The sequence below is a fragment of the Microtus ochrogaster genome, unplaced genomic scaffold (genome assembly GCF_000317375.1).
Source record: "Microtus ochrogaster isolate Prairie Vole_2 unplaced genomic scaffold, MicOch1.0 UNK74, whole genome shotgun sequence".
In the NCBI taxonomy this organism is placed as follows: domain Eukaryota; kingdom Metazoa; phylum Chordata; class Mammalia; order Rodentia; family Cricetidae; genus Microtus; species Microtus ochrogaster.
In genome coordinates this window covers 181,108-192,382 of record NW_004949172.1, presented here as the reverse complement: position 1 = coordinate 192,382, position 11,275 = coordinate 181,108, and the positions used below count along the sequence as shown (strand labels likewise).

Genomic DNA, 11,275 nt, shown 5'->3' with positions numbered 1-11,275 from the left:
TATGTATGCCTATAGGCCAGAAGAGGGCACCAGATGTCATTACAGATGGTTGTGAGCCACCATGTGGTTGCTGGGAATTGAACTCAGGACCTCTGGAAGAGAACTGAGTGCTCTTAACCTCTGAGCCATCTCTCCAGCCCGCACCACCGTGTTTTGGTCTTGTCTTGTTCTCTCCTTCCTTCCTCCCTTCATCCTTGTCTGAGACAAGATTTCTCTGTGTAACCCTGGCTGTCCTAGAACTCGCTTTATAGACCAGGCTGGCCCTGAACTCAGAGGTCTACCTGCTTCTGCCTCCTGAGTGCTGGGATTAAAGGTGTGACCACCATGTTTTGCCAGTTCTTGGGACTGTTGGCCAGACTGACAACTTCTGAGGAGATGATCTAATTCCATGATTCTTTCTGCTTTTGCCAGCTGGGGTAAAGAAGTACATTTTCCCCAGGAGTGGCACCATCAGTGCCGAGTCTGTCTTTTACACGCCTGTGACGGAATGCTGAGCCGGCTCTCATCCTCCACAGACACCAGCGCTTCTGTGCTCATGGTCATTATGAACTCCTGAATTTGAAGTTAATTGCACTTGTGTTGGTTCCCTTTGACTGCTGTGACAAAATGCCCCAGATTTGGTGGGTCCTGGGCATGGTGGTGCACACCTTTAATCCTAGCATCGGGAGGCAGAAGCAGGCAGATCTGGAGGCCAGCCTGGTCTACAGAGCAAGTTCCAAGACAGGCTCCAAAGCTGCAGAGAAACCCTGTCTCAAACCCAAAAATCCAAAAACCATTGCAGTGGGTTGGTGAGTGGCTCCTCTGGTAAAGGTGCCTGCCGCCAAGCCTGCTTCAGTCTCTGGGACCCACATGATGGAAGGGGAAGTCCCACCAGTTGTCCTCAGACTGCCACATGAGTGCTATGACGTGAGGGTGTTGTGTGCATACACACAAATAATACACGTAATAAAAAGGAACACCTAAAGGCCAACCACTGGAAGTGTGTTCTGTCTCCCTCTGGAGGCCGGCTTCGGGATGGCATTTGCTGGGCTGCAGTGTAGGCTTCAGTGGGGCCATCCTCCTGGATCTCCTTGGGAGAATCCCTTTCTTGTCTCTCCGGTACCTGGGAGCTGCTGCTGTTCTAGGCTTGTGTCCTGGTAGTCTGGTCTGGGCTGTGTGGACACACTCCCCTCCCCTCTCTGTGGCTCTAATATCAGGTTGTGATTATGTTTAGGGCTTGCCCTGCTGATTCAGGAGAATCAGTTTATCTTACCACCCATACCAGATTTGTTTGTAAAAGACCCTTTTCGCTAAATAGTGGAACGTTCACAGGTTCCAGGAGAAGGCCCTGCTTATCTCTGGGCATGTGGGGGCCAGTATTCAGCTCAGCACAGATGTGATCTAATTCTTTCATTGCAATGGATTTTTGTTTGCATGTTTGTGTTGTCTTTGACCAGGTGGGACTGTTCATGTTGGGTTCTATATCCTTTTAGAAGGGCCTCAGTAATCTTCTCTGTTTTGCTTTTTAAGTGCCAGATGTAGAACCCTGAGCTTGTGCATGCTAGGCAAGTGTTCTTTCACTGAGCTATACCCTCACTGGGGGATTCTAGGCAGGGGCTCTACCACTGTTTTCCCAAGACATTGTATTTCTTTTATTGGGAGCCAATGTTAGCATGAGCTCTTCATTGCAAGTAAGTGCTCACTGTCATTGGGCTGCACTTAGGTTTTTTTCCCCTTCCTTCCTTCCTTCCTTCCTTCCTTCCTTCCTTTTTTTTTTTTTGTGGAAAGAGTCAGAAGACAGGTATGCTTTTAGAAAGAGAATATATTGTCTGTTCTTTTTCCTTGATTTTTATACCCATTTTTTTTTTGTTAAAAAACATAGTTGCCAAGGTTAGTAACAGTTATTATTTTAATTACAAATAATACCAATGCAATCACTAATGAGACTTCCGAATGAAGGTTAGTTTTTTTTTTTGCAACCTCTTTTTGCCCTGAAGCTCCGTATCCCACTTGTGAAAATTCTGTGTTTTAGCCACATCAAATAACTCTGCAGTTACTCCACCTTTGATACACATTTATCAGACTGCCCCTTCCCCTGATTCTGGTGATAGGTCCTGAGGCAGGAGGATCACCTGAACTCAGAAATTCAAGATCAGCCTGGCAATATAGCCAGAGTCTGTCTCTACATAAAGTGTTTTCGTAGTCCAGAAAGCTGGAAAGGGGAACACCCAGAGAGGTCCGGTTTCTCTATCTGGTCCCTCTTGCTCCTCCACTACCCATTTGCAACCTTCCTCCATTTGAAAGTTTTTTATGTATCCTATGTTTTTAAAAGTATGAACATACATAGACAATTTTTAACCCCTCTCATTCTTTTTATAAAAAAGGGACTTGGTAAATATATTCTGCACTTTTTAAATTAGTGAAAATCAGCCCTCAACCCTTTTCATGGCAGCGCTCCACTGTGTATGAGCCATGGAACTCAATTAGTTCTGCCCGTGGACACTTAGTTACCTTCGCTTCTTGCTGTTTATAAACAGCGGCAAGGAAAAGCCTGTGTTTGTGGTGTTTTCTTAAGGATCATTGAGCAGGGTGGCAACCTAATCAGTTGTTACTGGCTGGTGATAAGATCTGACTGGGAAAATCTTAAGAGGTGGGAGCAGGGATACTAGCGCTAGGCTTGCAGCAGGCAGCTTGAGCCTTGTCTCTATACTGACCACTTCACTAGGGGAGATGTGCCTGGGTTTGGGGTGGGTGAAGGCAAAGAAGTAGCCTCAGCATCCTTCCTGCCTGGACCAGACCCCTTCCTGGGAACTGCATTTCTCTTTCCAGGGGGGGGGGTCTCAGGGACTGCCTCCTGTGGAGTAGTGGGGAGCGGCTCACGGTGCTTGGGTCCTCTCTCCACTCTCAGGGTGACCCGTCTGGCATCGGAGAAGCGCGAGCTGGAGGTGCAGCTGAGTCGCTCCCGAGAGGAGGCGCTGGCCGGACGGGCTGCTCGCCAGGAGGCCGAGGCACTGCGCGGGCTGGTGCGGGGTCTGGAGCTGGAGCTTCGGCAGGAGCGTGGCCTCGGGGGCAGGGCTGCGAATCGTCGCAGCCAGGATTGCCGCCGCCTGGCCAAGGAGGTGAGGGGGCAGAGCCGGGGAGGGGGTTCCTCCCTGGACCTTGGCCTGGTCTGGACTTCGGCGTTTTCCTCTCGGCTTCCCTCCACAGCTCGAGGAGGTGAAGGCCTCGGAGCGCAGCCTGAGAGCTCGGCTGAAGACGCTCAACACTGAGCTGGCCATGTACAGAAGGGGGTGAGAGGTGGAGCTGATGGGGTGTGTGTGTGGGAAGCTCAGAAATGGGGGAAGTCAGGTAACGTGATTTTGGGGGAGATGGGCGGGGCCCGGAGGTAGGTTTGGGTGTGGGGTGGAGCCTGAGGGCCTGTTGATCCCAGCTGGAGGAAACAGGGAGGTATCTGCAGTCCTCGCTTGGCGAGGGAGACTTAGAAAGAAGACCTCAGGGTGTAGCGAGGTATTAGGATGTAAGGAAGTGGCAGGTCCTGGAAAAGGACTCAGAGAAGGTGGGGTGTATGAAAGTGTGGTGATCCCGGGTGGGAATGTTTGCAGAGATAAGATAGAAGGTGGGCCTCAGGTGCAGAGGAGGTGTATGTGGCCCCAGGGTGGGAGTGGGCTGGCGGGTGCAAAGCTGACAGACAGCTGGACTTGGTGCTCCCAGGAGACGCACTCTGCCTGCGCCAGCTCCAGCCCGGGGAGATCGAGCTTCGTCGTCCCGGGAGCGCTCCACGTCTCGCGGCCGCGCGGCCACTCGGTCCTCATCGCGGGAGAGCAGCCGTGGGGCCAGGGGTCGCGGCCGGCCAGCACGCCCCTCGCCTTCGCCCACAGGTCTGTGGCTGCTCCCCCCCCTGTGGTGGGGAGGCGGGATGGGCTACCACCCACAGAAGCCGGTATGCGAGCCAGCCTCCTCCCCACACTGTCTAGGTGGTCGTGCGCCCCGTTTTGACCCCACAGCCTTTGTGAAAGCCAAGGAGAAGAAGCAGAGAGAGATTAGGATGAAGTAAGTCTGTGTCTGTTTCCCACCCTGGCTCTGTGCTTGGTCCGTACTTCATCTCCCACCTGTCACCAACTGACAGTTAACCCTTACCTCCCTTTAACGCCACTGTGCTTCCACTTCTCTTGGTGTTCCATCCTGTATCCTCCAGTCCTGGTACTGTTCTAACCTCTAGGATCTCTTAACTCTGGTTTGCTTGGATCTCCTCCCTTGGTCTGCCTCCCCTTGGTGTCCCTGTTCCCCCTGCACACTCAGCCCCCTCTCTTGGCTCCCTCCTGACCTCGTTCTGCTCTCTGATCCCCTCGGGTGCACTGTTGTTTTTCCACTCTCGTTTGTCCTCACGTGACCTCTGGCGGGCCTTGGGTTCTTGGCTCCCTTCCCGGCACACCTCTAGTCTCTGGATTTCTAGGCAGCAACAGCAGCGGAACCGAATGGGCAGTGGAGGAAGCGGGGACGGTCCGTCCGTCTCCTGGTCTCACCAGGCTCGGCCCGCTACTGCTGTGACAGGCCGAGGGGACGCCGCCAACCGCTCACGGAACCGCAGCTCTTCGGGTAACCTGCTGGAAGTGGCACTGCGGGCGGGCGGTAGGCGGGCCAGGTGACCCGCCGGGCCTAACGACCTCCGTCTCCCTCTAGTGGACAGTTTCCGCAGCCGCTGTTCGTCGGTTAGCTCCTGCAGCGAGCTGGAGGATTTCTCCGAGTCGGTTTCCAGGAGGTAAAACTTGTACTCTGGGGAAGGACTCTCTGGAAAGGGCGCCTGGGGGTGGGGTGGGGTGGGGGTGGAAGCAGCCTTTTACACGGCCATTAGGTGACAGAGGCTGGAGGTCTTAAAACCGCGAAGATGGGTCAGGAGGGAGATACCAAAGATGCTCAGTGGTCCTTGATCACCTTCTTTTCTCAGTCGTGGCTGCCGTGGCCGTGGGAAACCACCCAGCCCCACGCCCTGGAGTGGGTCCAAGACGGTGAGGATCATTCCTGGCTGGGAGAAGGGAAGGGCAGTATTAAGCCATAGGTGACCAACTATCATCTATGATTGTGTTGTCCTGGGGGGACCAGATTGTAGAGGGAACTCTAAAATGACTCTGGAAGCAGGGTGCTTGGGGCCCTGAGACTGGCGGGCAAAAATCTTAGTGGCCACAGTATGTTTCGAGATTTGGATGTAGGATGAGGCTTGGCTGGTAGAATGCTCATCTAGCACAAGGACCCAGGTTCCATATATACTGTGTGTGATGGCACTGGCGGGCCTGTAACCCAGCATTTGGGTGGAGGCAGGAGGATCCAAAGTTTAAAGCCAACCTTAGCTACAGAGTGAGTTTGGGCCATATGAGATCTTGTGTCTGAAAGAGAGAAAGGAAAAGGGTCTTTTCCTCAAATTATGCCACTCTCTCCTCCTCATGTGTGACCGGGGTGCTTGGCAAGTCTCTCCTGCTTGTGTGTGACCGGGGTGCTTTTGGAGCCTCTCCTGCTTGTGGGTGACTGGGGATGTTTGACGAGCTTCTCTGTGCCTCAGGCTTTACCAGTTCACCCCTTGGAGGGTTCTTGTGTCAGGAGCTCTTGCTACAGTGGTGACTTGCAGATCCTTGGGTTCAGAACCCCCATGGGACTTGGGGGATATGAACGGAAGGGCTTGCCTGACCCCTTTCCTGCCTCTCGTCTTCAGAAGTCTACCACCCGAGAGCGCAGCAATCACCAGAGACACCTGACCAGTTCTGGGGGCTGGGTCCCCATCAAAGGTGAGCCTGGGGTTCCATATTTATCCCTTCTTTCCCCCTCTCCATCATCTCAGAACCCTCTGGGGTGGTAATAAGGGCAGTTAATTGGCTCCTTGATGGTCCCTACACCCATCCCACCACACCCACCCTCCTCTGCTTTTCCAGAGTACAGCTCTGACTACCAGGGAGCTGACATGGCTGAAATAGATGCCCGCCTGAAGGCTTTGCAAGAATACATGAACAGACTGGACACGCGGTCATGACCCTGGAGAGGTGGTATCCCGATTTCCCATTCTACCTTCAGGGGGTCTGGTGTAGAGGTGGCGCCCCTCCCATGCTCCACACCTCTCGGTGCTCCTGGAGTCTCAGGTGTGTGAGGACCTGACTCCCCCTCTCTCCTAATAATGCATTCTAGGAGAAGAGGCTCTGTGTATTTTGTAAATAAATGTGGTTGTTTTTAGCCCTTAGCTTATGATTCAAGGGCAGGAAAGGAGTGGGAAGAAATGAGGATGGGCTGATAATGGGAACCTGAAAGTGTGTCTGGCCGGTCTGTGACCTGGAGGCAGGTGGGCACTAGAACTCTCCAGAGGAGTTCAAACAAAGTCGGTATGGCTGGCCATATGGCAGGGTAGCGGTGTCTTGCAGTGTGGTCCACATTGTCTGGTTCTTTTGAACTGCTGTGGGTGATCCGGGGCCTGCTTGGTGTTGATTCCTGGGCTCTTACTTGAGATCTCTAGGTTCTAAGCTGTGATGTTGCCTCTGAGCCAGGGTCTCTGGGGTCTTGATTCATTCAGCATTGGGTCATGTGACACAGGAGCATGGCTGATGCTATTTCTTTATTGGTGGGGTCACTGTGAGGACAGAGGGGCAGGGAGGGAGCAGGAGGCAGGAGGGATTCCAGAGTGGCGGCTCCACCGGCTTACTCGCGGTAGTTCTTCCAGTGTTGGATGACTTCATAGAGCTGGTCGCCTGGGGAGAGTGTACTCTGCACATCTCGGTGTCCTTTGACCTCATAGTTGGGTCTCAGGAAGCCCTGAGCCACCCCACATTCCAGAAGATTCAAGGCGGCACGGAGGGCCCGCTTTGGGGGTACCCGCTCTGCAAGGGGAGGGCAAGATACAGGGAGTTAGACGGGGTATCTCTGGAGGGCAGAGGTAAGGGATGGCTGTGAGCTGCCTCTGCCTCACTTTCCTCATTCCCATAGGGCTGTGGCGGGTAAAATAGTTAACTTTGATCAACCACCATAGGGAACCAGCCCAGCCTGGAGGAGACCATAGCAAGCATCGCCTGCTGTGTTGCTGCTTGGCCCCGACCGTCTCTGCTCACAGGCCCAGGGTCCGGCCCACACAAAAAGCTGTCATCTATTAAACATATCTTTGGTGCCTCAGGAATTAACTGGTTGACTGGAGACAGTCCCTCTCCCAGGCTGGCCTGGGACTCCCTGTGTAGCTGAGAAGGGTCGGCTTGAACTGATTTTATACTGCCCCCAGTGTTGGGATGAATGTGTGCATCCCATGCGGTCAGTGCGGTGCTTGAAGTTGAGCCCAGGGCTGTGTGCATGGTAGGCAGGGACTCTACCAACCAAGCTATAGTTGTAGCCCTGTTTTTTTTTTTTTGAGACAGGATCTTATTCTATAGTCTAGGCTGACATCACACTCGCAATCTTCTGTTTCCAGCTGAGGAGTGTTGGAATTATAGCCGTTTAATACTACGCTTGCGTCTTCCCACCCTTAATTTATTATTGATCAGCTACTCCCAGTGTAGGGTCCCAATGGCCCCATTATCCAAAGAGAAAAATGAGGTCATGAGCATATAGGTGGCAGAGCCTGTGATTCCCTTCTCCCCACACCACCCCCAGCCCAGGGTGCTGGCTGCTTACCCATATAGTTGCCCATGAAGGTGATGCCGATAGAAATGGGGTTCCAGGTGGGCCCTGTGTGGTCACCCTTGATGTTCCAGCCTCGGCCTTCGTACACGTGACCATCCTCTCCAATGAGGAAGCTGTGGAGGAAGGGCAGAGTTTGATAAGGGTGGGGGGGCTTCCCCCCACATCCTTCAGTCATCTTCTCCAGTACTCAGGCAGCTGCACCCATTTATGGTACCCCGTTTCTTGCCAGCTGTGTAAATACTTAACACTTTTTCCTCATCTTTGTAGCAGCTGGTGAGTTGCCACCCCTATTTTACATAGACTCAAAGAGGTAGGTAGGGCCAGCGTCTAAGGTGACACAAATCTTATTGTTATCCACACTACAAACCCAACTGTGTGGGTAAGGTTGGAATTCATTGTTTCCCCAAGCCTCTGAATTCACCTCGTCCCCCATCAAGCCCCTGGGGTTGGCACTACTGCCTTCCCACAGCCCAAATTGATAACCAGAGACCCACTTACTCGCACAAAGTCACAGCCTCAGCGGCCCTGCCCCTCAGAAGTCTGCCGTTGGGCCAGTGGGACGGCTTATCCAGTACAGGCCCTTTGCCAAGCTCAGCAACCGAGTTATGTCTCTGAGACCAATGTCAGACAGGAGCGAACTGACCGACACCTGCAGGTTGCCCTCTGACCTCCATACCGAGTTGTGCCATGTGCCCACCTCAGCTAAGTAAATAAGTGTGAGTAAAAGAGTTTTCAAATTAGTTTGTTCTTGTTCCAGCCTGCCTTGGTTCTCAGGTATCAGGATTGTGGACCCAAGGGCAGAGGCTGCTTCTGTGTCTTTGGAGGTTTCCAGTTCTAGCACAGTAGATCTGTGAGCTTCACTCACTGACCAAGTCTCAATGGAGGACGCCCCACATTCCCAGGACACCTTGGAGTTGGGGCAGCCGCCTGGAGTTGGTTGGATGCTGGAGGATTCAGCCTCTGAGGTGCTGATGAAGCCCAGGATGATGGAACTAGGAGTCCCAGCCTGTCTGCCACCTAGGAAGCCAGCTCACAGCCTGCCTCGGAGGAGATGGGATCCAGAGGGGACATGGGGATCCAGGGATAGGCTCAGTCAGCCTAGTGCCCTGGCAAGGTGCCAGCCTTGGTGAAGGATTCTCTTACGGAAGAGTAGGGGACACTTTGTGTGTGAGAGGCAGAGCCTGTCTCCTGCACAGGGACAAAAGCCCTGTCTCACTTTTGGAAGACACCAGCAGCAGGGTAGAGGTGAGCCATCGGCTGACTCCTGCATCCCCTTTGCACTATGATGCCCTAGCCACATTGGCAGCACCGTGCTGGGGTGGAGGTGCTGTGGTTTTACAGGGATGCCTGCCACCATCATGATGGGCACAGTCAAGTGCTTGCTGTGCTTATAGAAGACCCGGTTTGATTCCCAGCGCCCATATGGTGGCTCACAACCTGTACTCCAACTTCCGGGGGATCCAGTATCCTTTTCTGACCTATGAGGAGGGCTCGTGTACACACTGGTACACAGACTTACACTCAGGCACATACAGAGACACCCCCCCAAAACAAACAACCCAAATCTCCATTTACAGACAAAGAAAGTAAAGTTCATATAATGTGGTTTTGTTTTTCTGTAAGACTGTGGCCCTAGGTCAGTCTTCCCTAGTTCTCACTTCAATTCCCAGCAGCAGCTTTGATGTTGGAGCCTTAGAATGATTAAAATCTCAGGTGGAAAGTCCTGGGGACACCCCCAGGCATCTGACCCTTTTGGGTTGGCAGAACAGTCGGGTAGGCTGGGAACCAGCATTTCTAGTAAATTCTGCAGGCAGTTTGGCTCTTAGCGTATAGGAGTCACAGGATTCAAATGCTCCTGTTGGAAACAGACTCAGGTGTAATATAGTCTGACACTGAAAAGAAGCCTGTGTGACTGATGAGTGTGTTCCCCAGGGCCCATTTGTGCAGCCCCAGCTCTCTGGTGGTCAGCCAGAGGGAGCCTACTAACACTTGGGCTAGTCTATGCCTCTCCCCCACCCAGAACCTTCTGTGGGCATTGTCTGACCTCTGTCTTCACCATGACCTTTGGGGTCCCTGCCTCAGGCCTGGTCTTTGATAGAATCTTCTAGCTCTTGCCTCTGTGCTGCACCCCCGTTCCCAGCTTCCCTCTCTCTCCCCTAGAGCCACATCAAAGCCACAGGAAGCCATCCCTCACCTGGGGATCTGGATTCTGTTACCCTTGCCTACCCTGCCCCCACCCTTTTTTGGAGATAGTATCTTGTTATGAAGCCTGGGCTGTCCTTCAACTCTTGTAATCCTCCTAGCCTCCCGAGTGCTGGGATTATAGGCATCTCCATGACTAGCACAGGCCAGCCTATTTCCTCTCTGTTAAAACGTGTGTGTGTGTGTGTGTGTGTGTGTACGTCAGAGCAACCATTGGTCCATCAGTAGTCTGTTCTCTCCTACCCAGGTTAGAACTCAGGATGTTAGGCTCGCTGACAAGTACCTTTATTTGCTGAGCCATCTAGAAGTCCTTTTTCTGTGCATCTGTTTCCATCCTGAACACATCTATTTCTGTCTTTATGCACACAGGACTATAGTGCTATGTCCCTAGCAATGGCCCCATCTGGAACTCTGGCACATGGAAGACATTTGTTCATAGATTGGGGACCATATGTTAGCCAGTTTCCCGGCTGTTTGGTATTAGGGGCCCCAATCCCATTGGCCTTTGCAGAAAAGGAAGTTGAGCCCAGGGCAACAATTTCCCTATGTAGTCCCCTGCCCTGGGTCTCTGGCAGCAGATATGCCCACTGATGCCAGGGCTTGGTGTGAGGCTCAGTCAGCCTGGCATTGTCCTGGCAAGGTCTGGGCTTTTAGGAAACTGTTTCCTTATGAGCCTATAGGGGTGACACTTTGGTGCGTGTGTGAGGCAAAGCCTGCCTCTTCCCACAGGGAGACACAGATCCAGCATCAGGAGTTGGAACAGTGAGGTCGGCCTCCTCCCACCCACCCTGTACTCACTTGTAGGCCACGTCGCACCAGTCCAGGTTGCTCATGTGGTAATTCTGCACGTTGCGGGCCTGCTGCTCACAGGAGGCCGGGCTGCTGCAGGTGCTGCCTGCCGTGTGTGAGATCACCACATAGCGAACAGGGTGCTGCAGGCGCTGGTAGCACTCAGATGGCCGGGCCTCCCACTCGCTGCGGGGCACCACGAAATTGCAGGAGGTGCCCAGGCCCAGGAGGCTAAGGAGAGTCCAGGCAAACAACATGTTAGACATAGCGGACAGCTTCTGGGCTGTGTATGAGTCAGGCCCTGGACCTGTGGAGTTTTATCATCTGGGGCAGGGTGGTGGCATGAAGGGCTTGCTTCACACCTGGGCGGGACTTTCTGGACTTGTCATAGAGGACCTCAGTCTCAGCTTCCTCTTTGGGCAAGGGTGGGACAGCGATGTGGCCTTTGCTCAGATTGTGAGATGGGGGGGGGGTGGGCAGAAGACAGAAACTTCCTTATCGGGAAGGGCACAGAAGACCAGGTCATCTGTCTTTGTGGTTTTCTGGGATTACCAAGATTTGGATCTCTGCCCAGCTTTGTGTCTTCTCAGGGAGGACATTGTGTAACCTTTCAGGAAGTTGCTTAGGTGAGGGACCCAAGGCTTCAGCATAGACTTCCTTT

The 11,275-nt window shown here is 53.2% G+C and overlaps 2 protein-coding genes across 2 annotated transcripts in view; one reads left to right on the top strand and one right to left on the bottom strand.

Moving 5' to 3' along the window:
* Positions 1-6,494, top strand: part of Ccdc61 (coiled-coil domain containing 61) — an 18,853-nt gene extending 12,359 nt beyond the window's left edge. The window contains exons 6-14 of the mRNA XM_005370251.3: positions 2,888-3,098; positions 3,187-3,269; positions 3,691-3,857; positions 3,954-4,029; positions 4,433-4,575; positions 4,660-4,738; positions 4,925-4,985; positions 5,684-5,756; positions 5,901-6,494. Of these exons, the coding sequence (XP_005370308.1) occupies positions 2,888-3,098; positions 3,187-3,269; positions 3,691-3,857; positions 3,954-4,029; positions 4,433-4,575; positions 4,660-4,738; positions 4,925-4,985; positions 5,684-5,756; positions 5,901-5,998 (991 nt within the window). The 3' untranslated portion in view covers positions 5,999-6,494. The remainder of the gene's footprint in view (positions 1-2,887; positions 3,099-3,186; positions 3,270-3,690; positions 3,858-3,953; positions 4,030-4,432; positions 4,576-4,659; positions 4,739-4,924; positions 4,986-5,683; positions 5,757-5,900) is intronic.
* Positions 6,495-6,552: 58 nt separating this feature from the next.
* On the bottom strand, positions 6,553-11,064 carry Pglyrp1 (peptidoglycan recognition protein 1). Its single transcript, XM_005370250.3, has 3 exons — positions 10,624-11,064; positions 7,615-7,736; positions 6,553-6,833 (listed from the first exon to the last, which is right to left on the bottom strand). Exons 1-3 carry the CDS (start codon positions 10,878-10,880, stop codon positions 6,655-6,657), a joined length of 558 nt encoding a protein of 185 aa, XP_005370307.2. The 5' UTR covers positions 10,881-11,064; the 3' UTR covers positions 6,553-6,654.
* Positions 11,065-11,275: the final 211 nt, after the last annotated feature.

Bases quoted from the DNA above. Each gene is read 5' to 3' on its own strand.
- Pglyrp1 (XM_005370250.3), bottom strand. From the start codon at position 10,880: ATGTCTAACATGTTGTTTGCCTGGACTCTCCTTAGCCTCCTGGGCCTG. The intron at 7,737-10,623 runs GTGAGTACAGGG...CTTCCTCCACAG, and splicing joins TGGTGCGACGTGGCCTACAA to CTTCCTCATTGGAGAGGATG. The intron at 6,834-7,614 runs GTAAGCAGCCAG...CTCCCCTTGCAG, and splicing joins CTTCATGGGCAACTATATGG to AGCGGGTACCCCCAAAGCGG.